The sequence below is a fragment of the Sceloporus occidentalis genome, unplaced genomic scaffold, assembly GCF_023333645.1.
Source record: "Sceloporus occidentalis isolate IW3139 unplaced genomic scaffold, rSceOcc1.0.p SCAF_5, whole genome shotgun sequence".
Classification (NCBI taxonomy): domain Eukaryota; kingdom Metazoa; phylum Chordata; class Lepidosauria; order Squamata; family Phrynosomatidae; genus Sceloporus; species Sceloporus occidentalis.
This window is the reverse complement of record NW_028316985.1, coordinates 75,031,168-75,051,567: the sequence shown is the minus strand read 5'-3', so window position 1 is coordinate 75,051,567 and position 20,400 is coordinate 75,031,168. Positions and strand designations below refer to the sequence as shown.

Below are 20,400 nucleotides of genomic sequence, written 5' to 3'. Positions count from 1 at the left end.
AGCTCCATTTCGGAGCTTCTTTCCGCAGCGCACTGATGACGTCGCGAGGCGCCGCTGGCGCATTCGCGACGTCATAGGCGCCGTGACACGTCTGGACGCTATGCATCCAGTACGTAAAGATGGCGGCGCCCATGTGGAAGGGGCGCCGCCATCTTGTACGTATTCTATACGTACTACGGTTAGGGGGGTGCGGAAGCACCGCCCCTTTCTAACCCTAGTGCGTATAGAAAACGTACTATATGGCGGTTTGTATCCCGCCCTAGATATGCTGTTTGGTCAAGTGAGTCAATACTTATAGCTACCAATCTTATTTATTATATTACCTGTGTTTCCACCAGTGCTCTCAAAGCAACATACTAGGAGAGAATGAATAGCTCAAGGTAGAGTTTCATGGCTATCTGAGGACTAGAACCCATATCTCCCAATTCTCAGTCCTGTACTTGTATTACTGGACCACACTGACTCTTTCTGAGGAAAAGAGCAAAACATTAATCTTTAAACCTCATAGATTCTTTAAAATACTGCATGTTGTACATATTGGTTTTCTTCTGGAACATACAGGAGTGACAGGGAACTTCTGCTAGTTTTGAGGTTTGAAAACTAGTCATCCTGGTAAAAACGAAACAAGGAGCTGCGTTGGAAACTAGTTCTATTTAACTAACCCATAAATTATACGAAACGAAGTGTGAATCATGATAGAACCAAGCTTGTTGTCAACACTAATTCAGAACAATGAATACAAAATGGACTATGGAGAATTCCCAAAACGTTCTCTCCAAAATGGTCAAAAGAGTGGGTGAGGGAGAATGTCCATTGCGAAGCTTAAAGTGATGCACATTGAGGCAAAAGGCTCTAACTACATTGATGAACTCTGAACAAGCATGGACCAGCCAGAAAACAGATCTTAGGATACCTTTGATTAATATTATGAAAATAAAGATTTTCATAGTAAAATGCTGATAAAATGCTGATAAAACATTTAGGAAGTGTATGTGTCTGAAAGCCTGACACACTTCCTAAACATCAGGGAATCATCCCCTCATCCACAGCATCCCTGAATCATTCGGGAAGCAGCCATTTCCCATTAATGGAAACTTTGCATTAATGGGAAATGGCTGCTCCCTGAATGATTCAGGGACGTTGGGGGTGAGGGGACCATTCCTTGATGTTTAGGAAGTGTGTCAGGCTTTCAGACACGTGTGTTTCCTAAATGTTTTACCGGTGTTTTACCAATCCTTACCCCACGGTAAGCGCTGGGATGAATATCTTCATCGATTCCAGTAACTTGATTGTGTTGCTCCTTCAGGTGTCCCTCTACCTCTTCTCTCTCTCCCTCTCTATCCCAAATGTTCCTTGTGATTAACTACCATTCTGCAGTCTGCAAGATCTCACATTAAGAACTGTTATCACTAGGTTTGGTGTCACCTGGTGCGGTAACTCACCGTTGACCTTTTCCCATACCACACCATACTGAATCCTTGGTAATGTTTTTTATACTAATGTTACTCATAAATCATAATTCCCATATATCACTGAACGTAATGGTAATGGTTATGACATAAACAACTAGCAACTAGTGGAGGCCACACTCCACATCACAAACACAAGTTTTGCACAACAAAGGTGACCGGACTTTTGGGGGGATTTAAGCTACAGAAAGGTGACCTGCAGACTTGTGAGATATTCTCAGGAAAGTCCCAGAATCCTCAGAGCCTAGGCAAATTGACAGGGGACACCCCAAAAGAGAGCCCCCAAAATTAGGAAAGTAAAAGCTTCAAAATGGTGGAAAAGATGACCTTTCTTGGGGGGATTTAAGGTTTAGGAAGGGGTCCCACAGATTCATGGGAGGAGCCCAAAGGACCCCCAGAGTCCTGAAAATCCAAGGGAGACCAGGAGTGGAACCCCCCAAAAATCCCTCAAAGGGAGCTCCAATATCAGGGGGGTGGGACTAAAAGGATACCCCCCAAAAGGGGCAGCGGTACCTGTCACTTTTTGTTTGATGAAAAGTAGGCACCCAATACTACTTCCCCTGTACTAATAATATAATACATTGCTAATCAGTAGCAGAAGTCATTTGTTTAAAACTATATGGAAAGTAACACACACAAAAAACTTTTCAAAAGCAACTGTCTAGGTTCTTTTAGGCTTAATTTTTTAAATTGTTATTTCATGGTTTTTATTTATATTTTGAAATTTGAAATTATATTTTGGAAATCGTATGGAATTAGGTGTTTGGTTCCTACCACTAAGGGATAGCACCTTGAAGATACAGTATGTTGTTTTGAACTATAGCTTTCAAAACATTTCCCAGAGAGGAAATGAGACAATACAATACTACAGGAAAAGTGTTCAGGAAAACTGATATCAATATAATCTGGAACAAAGGATACTCTCTAACTCCACCTAGTTTCACTCCACTTCTATTTTAGACAACAGAAATCTGGTTATTTCTGTTAATAACATCATGTGCTCTAAGGATGGTGGCTGGGCAGTGGAGAAGGCAATGGATGTGGGCTTGGGTTCAGGAACATTCTTATTTGTTTGGCTTCTTTAAAGGGATGATTTGGTCAATGGCTAATGGAGCAACAATCTTTTCTTCACCAGAATGCATCTCAGAAAAACATGCTGCAGATTCGGAATCTGTACAATGTGCTTGGAAGCTATGCCATGCAAACAGGACCTACGCTACATAATGGAGATTGACCAGAACCTACAACAGTGGTGGCGAACCTATGGCATGTGTGCCAGGGGTAGCACTCAGAGCCCTCTCTGTAGGCACATGCACCATCGTTCCAACAAAGAGTTTGTTACTAGAAATCCAGAGAGACGTAGCACTTTGCGATAAATAAGTGGGGTTTGGGTTGCAGTTTGGGCACTCAGTCTCTAAAAGATTCTCCATCACTGACCTACAATATACAACTGGAAACTAAGTTCTGTGTCTTCAAACAATTGGGCAATTTTCCTTCCCTGATGATTGTGGAAAGATGTGGCTGAAACAAGCAGCCCAACATCTAGAGCAAATGGAAGTGCGAACAGTGGAGGAGAAACCTTGGATATAAAGGTAAGCTGAAAAATTTTGGCAGGCACCTTAAGGAGTGCTTTGCACCACAGAGATACAAGCAGAAAGGTCTGGGCCAAGTATTCACTCTCACTCCTCTTAGCTGATATTGCCCCCAAAATGGTACAAACTAAGGTACCTCCAAGATACATTTTAATAACAACCAGTATGTGTGTGTGTGCGCAAGTGTCTACATATACACATATAATCCCCCTCTCCAAAATATATTTTGAATAATAATAGATCATGCAAAAGTACGAGAAAACTATTTCTTTTCATTTCTTTCATACCATGACGTCCCTCATCCATAAAACAAACAAATTAATAACTTAAAATATCAGCAAAAAATCAAATTTATGAATCTTTATTTTGCTACCTCAGGATGTGATGATAATTCATTCAGTTTGCTTCTTTTTTTTAAAGGATTTTTGTTTTCTCAGCCCTTTTAAAATTCTATTTGCAAACTGAGAAATTTGCCATCAGATTGACCAGGTGTGACAATTTTCAGATGATTTACTTGCAAATGAAGTAACTGGTGGGCACTTCCATTTGAAATTCAGTGTTCTTGTTCAATTGCTTAGCCTTATATGATAAGAGGAAATGTAGAAGCTTCATTTAACAACTGCAGCAGAAGAAAGTTGGAAGTCTTTTATTGTGCTTATTATTAGAACATTTACTATGTGCATGTTAGTACGGGTTTATTAATATCTGAAGTTATAAGTAGCAATTGGATATTTCTTTGGTCCGTTTTCCCCTTTCTGTGTTGGTATGTATCTATCCTTGATTTCAATAATTAAGTTTCAATTTTTAAACAAAGAAATCCAATGTTCTCAATCTTTTTACTGAGAACACTGAATTTCTTTTTTAAAAAAAATACTGAAATGTTATTAGTTCTCAATCTTTTTATTGGAGCCGGCATGGCGTAGTGGTTTGAGTATTGGACTACAACTCTAAAGACCAAGGTTGATTCTCAGCTCAGAAGTGAAACCTCTGTGACCTTAGGCAAATCACACTCTTTCAGCCTCAGAGGAAGGCAATGGCAAACCTCCTCTGAACAGATCTTGCTGAGAAAATCCCATGATAGATTTGCCTTAGTGTCATCATAAGTCAGACGCGACTTGAAGGCATACAACAACAAACCACTACCTTTGCTAATAAAATAATTTTTTATTCAATGCTTGATTAAAACACATATCAACATAAACATTATACATATCCAAACAACAAACAACTATCTTTAAGTTGGAAAGGACTAGCAGTATGGAAGCATGTTCTTAGTATATTGACAATGAGATGTTCACATTGTGTGTTGTTTTGCAAATGACAGGATTAAAATTTGTCAACCCTAAAACTGAAACAGGGGAGGGGAAAGATACCTCAGCATAGTTTATTAGGAGGATACGGGGAAGATAAGCTGGGACCAGTTTTCCAGTTCAGTTCCTTACATGTTGCAATCTAACCAAAATGATCTGCTGCAAAATTCCCCTGTTACCGTGGGCACTCTGTTGTGATGTTGAGCAGCTGCTTGCATATGTGTCCTACTGTAGTGCTGACCACTACCACCACCATCACTATAAATTGCTCTGAGATCAGGACAAGACACCCAAAGTTGATTACGTGGCAGGGCAGGGCTTGTTCGGACGTCAGTGGCTAACGCATTAAATTCTGTGGAAGCGGTTGAAGGCAGTACAGTGCAGCTTGTTGTATTCACCCAGCGTTTCAACCAGTTCCAGAGCAAAGGTGAATATTCTAAGGGGTAATATATGTTTGTTCATCCAGACTGTGTGATTGGCTTTTGCGTTCGTTGTCTAATTGTCATGCAAATAGGGTAAGGTTGTTTTATTTGGCATTGCAAACCGGACCTCAACATCTGGTTGCAGTTTACTCCTGAAAACGTTTTAGTCCTACCCTGACACCTCTTGGAGGTTTCTTTGTTGCGCTGGGCCTCCATGGGGCTGGCACCAGGCTCCAGCCACTCAGGGTGGGGCATGTCACGTGGCCAAGTCTTGCAGTGCCGGTTGGCCATCACGAGACTTTCGGTGAGATCTGAAGCAAAATCTCACCCCAGATCACATGGACTTGAACTCATGAGATTTCCGGCATATATATATAGGCCTGCAGATGTCAATCCTGCCATTTTGAGCCAGGCTTCCAACTCACCCATCCTCGTTTCACACTGATCCTTTTGCCATATTCCCAGACTACAGCTGGTTGCCTCCAGGAGACAGGAAGAAATTTTTGCATGTTATTGGAGCATGAGCTTTTGCCCTCCCAAGAGGTATTGGAAATTTTTTTGGAGGTTTATTTATGTGATGTAATGTGTAATGGTGTTATCTTTGTGATTCTTGCAGTGTCACTTTGTTGCCAGTTTACTAAGTGCATGCACACTGAACCCTAATAATTTGGTGCTTCATCACAACTACCACAACTGGATGGTGGTGGGTCATTGGGCACGAGATAAAATAATGGCATGGGATCTATGGGGATAACAGGACTGGCAAAAAAAGGGGTAGCTGACTGTCTGGGTGGACATGGGCTACCCTTGTGCCTCCCCGGATAAGCTTAAGGACAATGCTGAATGGTAAATAACCTTCTTCCGAGAATGTCAGCGGCCGTGGGTATTCCCCCCTACACTGTACAATTTGACTGTGGATTAAATCACATGCCCTGTGTCCTCCACCTGAAGGTACATTCATTTTGTGGTATCTGTGATTAATTTGTGGTTAATTTCTTGCATACTTTTTATATAACTTTGTCATGTATTTAAATCCAGTAAAATTAACTTTCCCCATTCCTGAGTCAAATAATTAATGACATTTTTCTAGTCTTTGATGTGTTTGTATGTTGGTTATGTAGATATGTTGTCAACTTATCCATTTCTATTACGTCTACAGTAGAAGTCAATCTTCTACTTGTGGTATATTTTTTTTGGTTTTCACACTCAGGCAGAGACCATTCTTGCATGAGACAGAATGTAAAATAAAATTCTCCCATGCTTTTTTGCTAAAGATTTGTATCATATTTAACAAAAATACTTTTGCTTTAAAATGTATCTTTTCTTGTAGGATTTCATTTATTATATGGTGTATTTTTCACCAGAATTTTCTTACTTTTATAATTTCTACCACATATGAAAGAGAGTTCCCTTTTCTTTGGCACACTTCCAACATTTATTACAACTGCCATAAATGTTACATAGCTTTTCAGGTGTTAATTACTATCTAAGGTAAAACTTACAATAGTTTTCTTTACATTCCTGGCACATGGTGTATCTTAGGCTGCAACTGCATTGCAGAAATAAACCAGCTTGGCACCACTTTAACTGCCATGGCTTAGTTTAACCAAAATATTTTTGGTTTCAAGTTAAACTTTTGGTTCTTCTGATAGAGAAGGCTAAATGTCTCGCAAAATTACAATTCCCAGAATTCCATAGCACTGAACATATTATATAATGTAACATATATCTTTTCTATTTCTAAAATAACTACTTCTACTCCTTCTTGCTTACTGTCTATCTGTCTATACAGGAATAAATTACCTTGTATTCCTTCTTTTTTAATAATAATAATAATAATAATAATAATAATAATAATAATAATAATACATTTTATTTATATACCGCTTTTCCAAAAAGATCAAAGCGGTTTACATAGAGTTTAAAACCAATTACAAAAACATCATAAAATAGATAAAACCAAGAACACTAAATACAATATACAATCTAAAAACAATCATTCAATCAATCAATAGGGTGAGGTAGAGAGTCAATGGGATCAGAGTACATGACTTCATTTTCCAGGGGGGAAGGCTTGACACAAGAAGAAGGTTTTAAGCCTCTTTTTAAATGTTTCCAGGGGGGTGATAAGACGGAGCTCATTGGGAAGACTATTCCAGATTTGTGGGGCCGCTACTGAGAAGGCCCTCTGGGAAGTAATAACATATTTAGAAGGTGGAATTTCCAACAAGTTCTTCCCGGTTGTTCTGAGTGTGCGGGGTGGATTATATTACATTCTAGTGTTTTTAATCTCAGTGTATTGTTTTGTTGAACCAATACGTTTTCATAAGTAATCCAATGTTTGTTTTGCCAAGGATCATTTCTAAGTAACACTTCATGTAGTGAAGCCGACAATGGCAATTTTGAACAAATTCGTTTTCTGCATTCTTTTTCCAAATGTCATAATAAAGAATTTCTTACATAATAATTATTACAATCTTTATTTGCTTTTTCTTTATCGTAGAACATGTAGGCATGGAAGCCAAATCTCAGATCAGCGACCTCTAATTTTAATAACTTTTCATTTTTTAGTTGCCTAGCATCCATACTTTTTCTCATATCAGACTGGAGGCCTCATAGTATAATTTGATATTTGGTAATGAAAGGCCTTCTCTTTCATTTGCATCGTCTAATATTTTAATTTTATGTTTGGATTTTTGCTATTCCAAATAAAAGATGCCAAATCCCACTGCCATCCTTCAAATGACATGACATTCCTGATAATCAGAAGGGTTTGAAATAGACATAACATTTTAGGCAATGTACTCATTTTGATCATGGTAATTATTCCTTAAATCATTCCATTTTTAAAGTTCTTCCCTTATTTCCCCCCAAATTTTCTTATAGTTATTTGCAAATAAACCTGAATTTTTATTAGTAATCAAAATGCCCAGGTATTTTTTTTAATTATAGTAAATCAAAATTGTCTTTCTAATATTCAACTTGCTTGGCGATCTGTATTTTTTGTTAAAATTGTTGTCTTCTTTGTTAATTTTCAATTCTGAGATTTTTCTAAAATGTTCAAGTTTAACCAGTAATTTGGAGATATCATTTATTGGATCACTTAAAGATATGACAAGATCATCTGCAAATGCCCGAGTTTTAAACTCTGATCCTTTAATTTTTACCTCTTTTATCTTTTGATCTTTTCTTGTTTGTCAGAATTTCTAATGTGATTTTCAGCTTTTGACTTATAGAGATTTGATTATTTGTGGATTTGATATGTTCTGTCTAGGAATCCTCCAGCATGACTCTGCTGGGATGGATGACTTAGAGATTCCTAGAGAAAACACATCTCTATGCATTTGTAGGTCCTTCAGTGCAATTCTGTGGTCAACATCTGGCTGATGTTGATCATAGTGTTGCATCAGAGGGCCTACTGATTTCTAAAGAGGTGTTCTTTCAGATTTTAAAAAACCCCAGTGCCTTTTATTTATTTGCATTTCCCCCCATTTTCATAGGGGTCATGTGCCCCAACTCCAGAAAATGTGCAGGTCCCACTGTATTTTGTTTTTCATTGTCTCTGAACATGTTGCCATATCACTGAGGGGCAAAACAGATCGCCCCTTTGCACCGGCTTCTGGGCGACTTCAGAGCACAGCATTTTGACGCTAAGTTGTGAAGCTGCCTGGAAGCCAGCATCATGCCACCTGCCCACCCACATATGGGCTAGTTTTAGTGCACTCTGACGCAAATGCCATTTACATGCCACATGCCGCAGGAGCGTCGTAAAGTTGCGGCAGGGAGGGAATAGCTGGCTTTTTGCCGGTTCAAAAAGGAACAGCAATTTGCTTTGGGGTGGTCTGTTTCACTGCTCAGTTAGAGAGGTTATGGGCTTGATGTTCAGATATCTGGGTACATTGGACAGTGATGTTGACTCGAGTTGCTTGACTCAGACTCAAATCGGATTCAAGTCACTTCAATGACTCAACGTGGATTCAACTCGGCAATAAATGACTGACTCAACTCAATTCGTGTTGTGTAAATTTTGTTACCTCCCCCCCCCAGAAATGTACTTTTTTTTTCTATTAAAGTTGGCTCCCAGACTTGAAACTTGATTTGAGACTTTTAACACTGTGCATTTGGGTTAAACCAATGTCTTTGTTTTCAGGTGTGGCTAAAGCATTCCTATCACTTGAGGTTGAAGTGAGAGACATCAGACAGGGACCACCACCATCACCCTACCTATCTTTCATATATATCCAGCCATCTGACCTGCCCTACCTGAGAGGAAGAAGCAAGCCTCTCCCAAAATAAAGACAAAGAACAGAAGGAAGAAATGCCTTTACCAGGCTTTTCTTTTTAGTTCCCTTCTTTGAATGGAGATGAACAATTGCCTTGAAATTATGGAGACCTCAGAGGCAAGAAGTGCTTCATCTCAAAATGAATCTCAGAAGGTATGGAATGGACAAGTTTTAAAATTAAAATCTTTGGCTCCTAGGGGACTAAATTAGGATCTGGATCTCCTCCTCATCCTATATATTCTCTCAGAGCCCTTTGATGGTACTCGGCTCAGATGCATTAATATGTTCTTGAATGCTATTTAACTCCCCATTTCCCCCTCTGACCATCTGCTGACATAAAAAAACAACTTGGGCTACTTCACATTTTTGTCAGCAAATGAAACACTTTTGCAGTCAAATATCTTAGTATGTACAGGCCCTAGAGCCTAGACAATGGACAGAGATTAAAATGATTTTATGTGATGTTATGTATATTTTATCTTATAAATATTTGTTGTCCTTTGATATTTATTTTTAATGTTTTTGTGGCATATATAAAAAGAAGTTCTTTTTTTTTTTTTAACTGCAGATTTTAAGGCTATGTAGTACAATAATCCAAGAGATACCTGAGTCAAACTGGGTTCAGTTACATTAATTCCCTCTGTAAAGTTTATCATGTAAACAAAACAAACAAGCTTAATTTATATACCGCTTCATACCACCTAAGCACTGTCTAAGCGGTTTAAACTGTAAGCTAATTTGCCCCCAACAATCTGGGTACTCATTTTAGCCACCTCCTCGGAAGGATACAAGCCTGAGTCAAGCTTGAGCCCTTTAGCTGGTCTTGAACTTGCAACCTTGTGGTTTTGAGTGAGTGGCTGCAGTGCAGGCATTTAACCACTGCGCCACCAGATGTATCCAGATGTTGATATGTGAGAGACAGAAAACAAAGTGTTCCAATAGAAGTGACTGGTGGAGGACAGTGAATTCTAAATCACAAACACTGATTTGGGTTTAGGATTCAGGTTGCAACAGACTGGATCCAGACTGACTGAGATTAAATCAAGCCCAGATCCAAACAATGAATTAGGCTCCAAACTGAACTGTAGATGCCCACACAGAGCCCTAGTTGACATCTGGTGTCAACTGTTAAGTTTTTCTCAGAAGTCAACCCCTTTTCATTGCTTCTTTGTGTTCTTACAGGTGTTTGGAGAACCTGGAGATGTGATTGAGGTTTTCAAGCAAGATGGCAAACATTTGGTTGTCAACATAGGTGATGGATCGGGAGTTCACCTGACAATCTCAAGTAAGACTTCTTTATTTGGGAGAGCATAACACAAACAACAGAAGTTTTCCCAACATGTGAAATAAAGCAGTTTTCATTTTGGCCCAAATTTATCAGCAGAACTCCTATGGCCTTGTATATCTTCTTCTTCTTACAATAAACATACGGAAGCATATTCAAAGCATGTTCATTTGAAAATATGGGAGCATACTGAAAGCCACATTTCTACACATGGCATAGGCTCCTAGTTGTTTCCTATCTTCCAACTCCCTCACTGAACCACAGCACTGCACATATTCAGATTAGTCTGGTACATGACATTACACGTGAAGAATGTACATATGCCCAGAAAAGAATGCATCATACCTCCTAATAGCTAGGCAAACAAAAGTAAACAAAACATCCATACTGGATCCCCAGCCTTTTCCTTAGGGATCCTACCCTAAAAGAAAGGTCTAGATTAAGACATGCTGAGGGCCTAAGTGATGTTAGGTTTACAAGGCTGCAAAGCATTGCCCCAAGAATATTTAGGAGTCTAATTAATATGTAAACCATTACATTTAGCTTTTTAAAAATGAAATCTGGTCGTAAACTTTAATTAAATTTGTTTGTGCTTAAATATAACACTGCTAGAATATTATCTTAAAAGCTGGGAAGACAAGAGTGTACTAAGGAAAAGAAGTCAGTGTTTTGTGTCCATTAGGAGAGGAAGGTAGATGGGTCAAGAAAGCATGAGCCAAGCCCATCATTTTCTGACCCCGCTGCTCAGCTGGTTTTGTCCCAGGGTCAGCACAGGGAAAGGTGGGTATTCACACACCTGTCTCCATACTGTTCCTGGACCCAGGACCGATGCACCAGTCCTTACCTTGCAAGCCGTTGATCTGAGAAGCCCGCCAGCTGCCAATTCTGATACAGAAATGGGGTGCCCTGCTATACCCACATGGCCTGGTGCCCTGTTTCCACATTGGATGTGGCGACTGGGGGGCTTCTCAGTCAGATCAATGGGCAGCAAGGTAAGGAGCACAGCAGGGCCTTTGAACAGCCTGGTTTTGTGATGGAGTTTCTAAAAAAACTCTGCACAAAAGCAGGGGTTAATTATGCTGGGATAAAGGCTCTTTATCCTGGGGTCAGGTGAAATCCTCTGGATCTGTCTGGATAGGCAGGATCGAGCCTGACCATGCCGTAAGGGATTTGGCTTATGTCATCTAACTTAGATGATGCAAGGTGGGGGGGGGGTGTTGTGGGGTTTTTGGGCCCATGCAGCCAACACTATAGGGTTTAAGAGTGAGATGGTGCCAGATGTGAGGAACACCGCTATCCAATACACATCCCACAATACACAGAATGAAGAGTTAGAGGACATACAGCATCAGTGCCTTACTTTGTGGCTGAAACAAAAATATGGGTGATCCAGAGAACCATGTAATTAGGTATTCAGGAATGATTCTTTGTTGTTGTTGTTATTAAGCATTGTTTTTTAAAAAACTTTATTTGTATCTAGAAGACAATTTCATTTCTAAATATTGAAAAAATGACTTCATAATGTCCCTAGCCAAAGTGGTAGGTGGAACCTCTCTCCACCTGTAGCTTTGGTGAGGGTTGTAGCTTCATTCACCTACCCCATACTCCACAAAGCGGAAAGGAGAGAAAATTTCTTTTAGACAGCACATGCAAATACATTTGCTTCCTCTTCCCCATACAGGAGGGATAATGGAGCATGAGCTGATGCTTGACCTAGCACCGTCTGAGGCCTGAAATTAGGGTTTAGCACCTGCAAACAGCAACCAACCTTATAAGGTTTGGGGCCTGGGAGAGTGGATAGGCTTGGAAAGGCAGCCTAAGGAGGTCTACCTCCTTTTCGGAGGAGGGTTCAAAGCTTTCTATGCCACAAGGGTTTGAGGAGCCTCCTTGAGTACCTGAATTTTGCAAAACTGTCACTTGGTATGTTACTAGGGCTCTTAAATCAGTATTCAAAATGTTGTTGTGATTTTGGTTTATAAGAAAAGAAGAATAAAATGTTTTCACTAGAAAAACCTTGGTTCAAAATAGCATAGAGATTTGAGTGCTTCCAAGGCTGACATTTTCTTTTTGTATTTCTTTGTTGTTATTTTCTTCTCAAGGGGACTCAAAAAAGGCTTTGGTGAAAAATGAACCTCTTCACACATTAGTGGGAGATAGCCCATACCTTACCATGGAGATGGATGACAAGACCCACAGGCGCAAACCTGTACAACAGATCATCATTGATGCAAATGCAATGATAGGAGAGGAGATAGATTACTGTGACTTCAGTAACACTAGCAAGAATTTTATCACCACTCTGCTGTTTGAAATTATAGATAACAAAAAGGTATGTACCGCTGACTGTCTTCATGTATCTAAGGTAACATTTGGGGCAATGTTCAAATCCAAATCATCTTAACTAACAATAACATCTGAGACAGAATATAGGCCTTTGACTAGGGATGTGACGAAATCTCATCACTGTTTATTAAACATACAGGATTTTGGTTTCACGATGAGGGAGCTATGAATTTGGCACCTGCTTCATGGGTGTCACTTGTTGTGAGGTAGAGGAGTTTGGGGAGCTGAAGAGCGCTCCTTTTCTAGTCAGAATTTATAAACATATTAGAAATTTAGCTTGATTTTTAAGATCTCCTACTGTGGTTGACAAAAACTACTATTAATTCCCAAGAGTTTTTGGTGCAAAAGATAGCAGAGTGTTTTATAGAATTATAGCCCTCTCCTATAACTACGATGGTGGAGGAAGAGATAACCCCGACAGAGATATAAGAACTCCTGATGTCTCATCCACAGTAGCTCCTCTGAGCATGTGTGAAGCACCTTTTCTTTTACCAGTGGGACAAAAATAAAGCACATTCCTTGAAGATTTGGATAGCTTGTACTTTAAGTATACTGAATGAAACACCAAAAATCCTGTGCAGGTATACCTCAGTTAACAAAGTAGATGTGTTCCTGGGCTTTATTTCCTTTACAGAAACTTTAATACCAGAGGTAGAAAAATATAGAAGGTATATAATAGCAGCAATGGCGCCATTGCCACCTACTCACTCACTCTGCTTCTGTTATTGTTTCTTTTGAATTTAGCTGCAATCCTCAAGGTAGCTGTGGGGAAAGGATTTTTTTCCAGCATCAATATATTGCTGTGAGGTCTGCCTGTTGTAATACAACTTTGTAAGGCAAGTTATATTGAATTAACTGAATCTGAAATGGGAAGGTAACGGGTATGAACTTTATAAACGATCTACCTCCAGCAAAAAATACAAAAAACTGGAAGACCTCTTGCAAGTGCCTAGCTGAAATAAGGGCTGGAGAGGTTTTATTATTTATTTATTTACTCCATTTTATGCCTGCTTTCTCCCAGAGTGGTATGTAAAGTGGCCTGCAAAGAGAGTCAGCCTAAATTAAAATTTAAAAACAATTTTAAAATCACACATTATATGATGCAAAATTATTTTAAAGCCATCCCAAAGATTTAAAAAAAAAGAAAAAGAAAAACAGATCTAAATAAAAACTTTCACTGTTACCCATGAAAAGCCTACTTAAACAATAAGGTCTTTGCAGGTGGGAGCAGTCACTGAGAAGGCTCTTTTTCATGTCTTCAACAAGTGATCTGGTGGTGGTGCTGGGACTCAAAGAAAGCCCTCCCCTGAAGGTCTTAGGTTTCTGGTTTATATGGGAATATGGTATTACAGAGAAAACCCTTTGATCCAACAGATGGGGAACTACAACTCCCATCGAAACCTGAGCCTGAGTGATTAATCCAGTCGTTAGCTCCAGTTAGATTAGACACATTGAACCAATGGGTTTAACATAGGTGCTCTTTTGGAAGAAGCTAGTGGTCTCTAGACCCAGTCATCAGAGTCAAAGGTAAAGCATGCTGGGAGTTTCCTTGGTAAGATTTGTTCAGAGGGGTTTGCCTTTGCCTTCCTCTGAGACTGAGAGAATGTCACCTAATGGGTTTCCATGGCCAAGTGGTCATGTTGGAAGGAGTATTCTGTGAGCTGTAATCCAAAAAGGCAACTTTTTACAGCTCTGTTCATAGCAAATAACAGCAGTCACTATTCATTTAAAAAAATGTCGTGCTCATTTTGTGTAGGTTTTAGGTAGTATCAGCTTCATTGTTTTGTTCTTGCAGGTGGTACCAAAAGCTGGAGACCTCATTGAAATTCCACGGCGTGTTAAAATTCCATATTGTGTTTATCAGCACTGGGCTCTATACGTATCCCATGGATTTGTGGTCCACTTAGCTTCAACAGGTACACTATTAGAGAAAGAAAATAGAGATTGAATGAGAGGGGGGGAATATCTCAAATGGAACAGATTTCATACTAGCTCACATTGCGCAGTTTCCTCGCTTCGTGTCCAAAATTGGACCCTCAAGAGTTCATCTCTCCCTTACTCAGGGCATCAGAAGTGAAAATATTTATATTGGAGAATGAATCCTTATATTTCCTGTTCCTTAGCTCTGCCCCTGGTTTTTAGCAGTGCACACATTTAAATCAGTAATTGTTTTTACTATCCAATATTATTTATACCACAGTGAAGACAGAAGTGTAGAACAAAATATACCACAGGGCTAATAGCTGTGGGAATGATGGACAAGAACACCTGGAGCAGGTGAAGAATGATTCTATGCCTTGAAAAGATGTTTCAGTATAAAGGCATATGATAAATGCACAGCAGTTCCCTGTTTTTTTTAAAACAAAACAAAACTTAAAACCAACTGCGGGCCCACTATTGTAATTGTGACCACTGAAGACTTGGTCTATAAATCTTTTTACCTTTTTGTTCTCCTGATATTACCTAAACTGCTCCAAATTAATTTTTATGGGGGGGGATTAATTAATTAGCACAAGGGAGCAGCAAGAAGGCTTTTTGGTAACTTTCTAAAGCAGGGGGTCTTTTACCTGTTTCTACTGGTTCCAAGACCTAGATTCCAGAATACAGTCAGCCCTCCTCATCCACAGATTCTTTATCTGTGGATTCAAGCATCCACTTTGACGCCCTCTTGTCGTGGGGGAGAGGCTTGAGTACCCTAATGAAGTTGTGAGCTACACTGGCGGTGGTATAATAGCCACCAGTAGGGCTTCCCATGCCAGACAGGTCACAACCGAAGGGTCTGACCAAGAGCGCCAAAGGACAGGATGGGCTCTCTAGCCTTATGGCAACCATCCTAGGAGAAGAAAAACTCTAATCCCAAACCTGGGCAGATGGTGCTCGTCTAATCCTGTAAGGTCAACCATCTAAGAGAAGGAAACTCTAATCAAACCTACAACCCGAGAACCTCGCTGCCACCGTCCATGCTTGTCAAGGCCTCAGCAGACGAACCTCTGGTTTAAAGGGTGAGGCCAGTTCTGTGCACGCTGCGCTCCACCAGAAAAATTCATTGCACAGGCTCGAAGGATACATCCAACTTCTGAAAAAGCCCTGTAGCGATAGGTGAGGGATGAAACGGCAGGTGTAAAGATGCACTGGAAGCCGCAGACCCAACCCTGCATGCAGGCGGTTCAGGACCATAGTCACTCAGCTGAAAAGTTTTTTTAAAAATACAAGTTGGACCTAACTCATATTGATGGCTTCTTCTAGAGCTGGAAGTCAAGATTTAGAAAACAGCTTGTTATGTTTTTGAAACAGTTCTTGCTGAAATGCTTTCATTGCATTTGTGCCAAACAATCACACTTTCTGAATTTCTCCCCCTGCCTTTTTTTTCCCTCCAGGGGACTTGGGAAGAGAAAAGTCTGTAGTGAAGAAAGAACTTCTTTTGGATGTAGTAGGAAATGACAAGTTTCAAATCAATAACTTGAGTGACAAGACCTATACACCCAAACCTGCACAAGAAATAGTTAGATGTGCACTTGAAAAGGTTGGAGACAAAATAGACTATCATTTGATTAAAAGTAACTGTGAACATTTTGTCAATGAAGTGCGTTACGGAATTCCATTCAGTAAACAATCGCATCCACTCTGTTCATTATTCTTCCCAACAACAAATTTTTAAAAGTACAAACTAAAAGTGGAATTTCCAGTCCTTTTTCTAATAATTTCTTAGATTAGAGAGGAAGAAGGGAACAATTCAAATTTAGAGAGTTAAGAGTAAAAAGCAACTGAATAGAGAAAGATTTGTAACTGATGATTTAGTGTCACTATTCTAACATACTATCTATGAAACTATACAAAGGTCCGTTCCAGACGGGCGTAAAGTACGTCCGCAGGACGTACTAGGGTTAGGAAGAAGTGTCACTTCCTGACGCCCCTAACCCTAGTACGTACTGGGTACATACAAAATGGCGGTGCCCATCCCACACGGGTGCTGCCATTTTGACATAGCGGACACGTAGCGTCTGCACGCCGCACGGCGGAAGTGACGCCACGAGTGCGCGACTAGCGCCTCATCGTGCCACTTCCAGGGCACAAAAAGAAGCACCATTTTGATGCTTCTTTTTTGCGGCACAAGGGAGCCTCGCGGTTTAGCCGCTGAGACTCCCCCGTGTCGCAAATGGCAGTAGCGGCAGACCGCTGCTTTTAGGCGGTCTGTAACGCACCTAAATAAGCTATATTCTTACTGCACGCTTGTAAATACAGTTGAGTTTTATTTATTTCAAGACAAGCATCTGACTGAATGTATTAATCACAATAACAGCACAGGAAGCATGGTACCAAACAGATGTAAAGATTTATAGGAGAAGGACACTGGGGGCCCTAACCCTTAAATATTTAGGAAAGGTATCAAGGGTGGAGGTTGGGCCAGTGTCAATCATGAGGAGTCTTCGGATGTTTCTGTAGTAAAAGTGCCCTGAGTTGGGAAGGCCCTCATGACAAGGAATAAAAAAATTAAAAATTTAATTACAAAATCAGAGCTTTCGCAGATGACTTAGCAATGAATATAGAAGATCCATTAGAAAATATTTAAATTTTAATAAAAACAGTGAATGCTTCTGGAAATGTAACAGAATGTAAAATTAATAAAAATTAAATTGGTTATCATTCAAAAAAATTGAAAACAGATGAGGGAAACAAGCTACGTGACAAAGCAGGGATTAAAATGGAGAAGAAGACTAAATATTTAGGAGTTCAGATTACTAAGAAAACTGACAAATTATTTGAAAACAATTATAAAAATTTATGGAGTGAGATTAAAAATAATAATTGTTAAATTGGAGCAAACTTCAGTTATCATTTGTGGGGGGAATTTCTGTTATTCTGTCAGAGAGCTCTAATGCTGTTTTTCAAAGGAGGGCACTGATGTATTTTAAGAACCTTACCAAACTACAACTCCCAGGATATAATAGGATGGAATCAGAGCAATTACATTGAAATCAAACCTTTGTAATTGTGTGGTGCAGATAGAGCCTATATGTGGGATGGCCACCTTGAAACTTGTAGGTGGTCACTATTTCCTGTTTAAATCATTTTATATGGTTGTATTTGTAGCAAGAACTAAACTCAGATTCTTAAAAGATGCCACAATGCAAGATTAGACAAAGCAAATGCATCTCAGTGTTATTAAACTGCCTTTATTTTGGCTGTTCTTTAATTTTAGTCTTAGGTACTGTTTCTGTAATACCTTCAGATGGTCAAATTACTGTGGTAAGAATTCAAGATAAATGTAAATCCCATCCTTTCGTAAAAGTGTTTGTTCTGTAACAGCCATGGAAACAAAAATAACTGGGGGTTAAAATTATGCATCACTTGTAACAAGTTTATCACACTAGCAAGATCCCATAGGAAAATAGGAGTTAAATGTGATATAGTGCAAAGATAACCTGTAAATGCCCGAAGTTTATCACATGATGTCACAGTTAACATGAAATAACGTGAAGTTAATCTGCAATTAAAGTGGAGAAAACCAGCAGCTTTTTAAATTAAGAACAAACAGAATTTTAAATAACTTTGCATTATTTCATTTTAGCAGTGTGATAAACTTCCCGAATTTGCAAGTTCTGTTTAAATTCGAATTTAACTTAACTCTCATTTAACTCCTGTTTTCTCATGGGATCTTGCTAGTGTGATAAAGCTTTTAGTTACCCAAGACATGCATAACTTATAGAGGTAGAAAATTTCAGTTCTTCAGAGGAGGAATCCATTCATATACAAAACATTTTTGCTATACATAGATTTAACATTTGTAATTGTCTGTTTCCACAGCAAATCAGTGTTCATTGTTCTCTAATCTTATTTTTCCATTCTGCTGGGTATCTGTGATGGCAGCAAGGGTGCTGATGTTTGATGGGGCGATTAGCTGAATATAGTTTCACACTGGTATCACAAGGGTATCCAGAAGGTCCCCACACTTGATGCCATAATTGTGGGATATGTGGAAGCTCCCACAATTGGTGGCAAAGGTGGGGTTTGCAGAGGTCCACACATTTGGTGGCAGTGGTTGGGAAAGGTGGAAACCACATCACAATCTCAGGAGCAAATACAATGGTGCTTATAATATATAATCATATAATATAAGAAGGATCTCTGAAGATTTACTTCAGGATAATCTGCTTATGGGTGCCTATTAAACTATACAATTGTTGGTAAATAGGGTACTATTTAAAGCTTTTTTTATTGGTGTTAAATGATATTACATTTAGGGTATGTTTAAGACCTAAGATACATCTGAGAATTTGAAATCTCTCTTTATAACTTTTTTTAAAAGGGAAGTCTCCAGGGTTTTGATCAGGAAAAAAGTTCCTTGAGTACGCATGATGTGATATGCAAGAATGATTGATGATTTAATGATACATCCAGCGTCATCAGCGCACTTGTAGAAAGCACGGATTAATCCTTCCTGAATCTTTGTTCGCAAAGTAAAGCCAAGAAGAATGTTTTTTTATGTTTTATGTATGTTACATGTTTGCAATGTCTTTTTGCATAATAATAATGATAATAATAATAAAGAAACAGCTACTGAGGCAAAGACAAGGAGAGAGCAAGCGAGATAGAGAAAAGGCTGAGTTCTCACTCGCTCTTTCCTGTGTATGTCTGCCTGTCTCCTGTTTCAGCCTTCCTCCATAGCCAGAGCTCTTAAAAAGCAGCTACTGAGGGAAGGCAGGGATACACACACACACACACACACACACACACACAGAGAGAGAGAGAGAGATCTGTCGTGGTTAGGGATGCCATATCCTGCCAGCACCCACTCTTTCTGAAGCCGAGAGAGTGTGACTTTCCAAAGTCTGTTTTTTGTGTATTTTTTGTGCTTTTAATGCTAACAAGTCTGCCTTGTTTTGACAATGATAATGATGATGATGATATTGATATCAGCAAGCTTCTGAAGCATGTGCCCACACTTTCTGAAGCTGAAAGCATGACTTTCCAAAGTGTGTTTTTTTGTGTAGTTTTTGTGCTTTTAATGCTAACAAGTCTGCCTTGTTTTGACAATGATGATGGTGATGATGATAATGATATTGATATCAGCAAGCTTCTGAAGCATGTGCTCACTCTTCCTGAAGCCGAGAGAGTGTGACTTTCCAAAGTGTGTTTTTGTGTAGTTTTTGTGCTTTTAATGCTAACAGGTCTGCTATGTTTTGACAATGATGATGGTGATGATGATGATATTGATATCAGCAAGCTTCTGAAGCATGTGCCCACTCTTTCTGAAGCTGAGAGAGTGTGACTTTCCAAAGTGCATTTTCTGTGTGTGTTTTTTTGCTTTTAATGCTAACAAGTCTGACTTGTTTTGTCAATGATGATGGTGATGATGATGGTGATATTGATACTCTCTGAGGCATGACCAATGTAAGTTGCTCTGATTTTTACAAACTCATGCACAGTGAAGAAAAAACAAAGTGCCTTGACCAAGTAGACACTTGTAAGAAGTACAGTCGAAACCGAAGGCAAATCCACTTCTTGTTAAACCACCTTGACATGTTCGATATGAATAGCCCTGTTAACCCATGTTAAGTGTGAAACCCAAAGGGTTTGGTTATGCAATAAGCCTCTGAAATATGCAAGAGGCCATGTTAAATAAAGCCATGTTCAATGCCCAAATGTGCTGTTGTGTGTGTTTTGGAATTGGGGGGGGGGGGGGGGGGAAGGTGTT

At 39.4% G+C, this 20,400-nt stretch overlaps 1 protein-coding gene across 1 annotated transcript; it reads left to right on the top strand.

Annotated features, from left to right (window-relative positions):
* The first annotated feature begins 2,762 nt into the window (after positions 1-2,762).
* Positions 2,763-20,338, top strand: LOC149312336 (uncharacterized). Its single transcript, XM_089526850.1, has 7 exons — positions 2,763-3,061; positions 8,944-9,229; positions 10,259-10,361; positions 12,461-12,690; positions 14,500-14,620; positions 16,082-16,227; positions 19,012-20,338. Exons 2-7 carry the CDS (start codon positions 9,152-9,154, stop codon positions 19,081-19,083), a joined length of 750 nt encoding a protein of 249 aa, XP_089382976.1. The 5' UTR covers positions 2,763-3,061; positions 8,944-9,151; the 3' UTR covers positions 19,084-20,338.
* Positions 20,339-20,400: the final 62 nt, after the last annotated feature.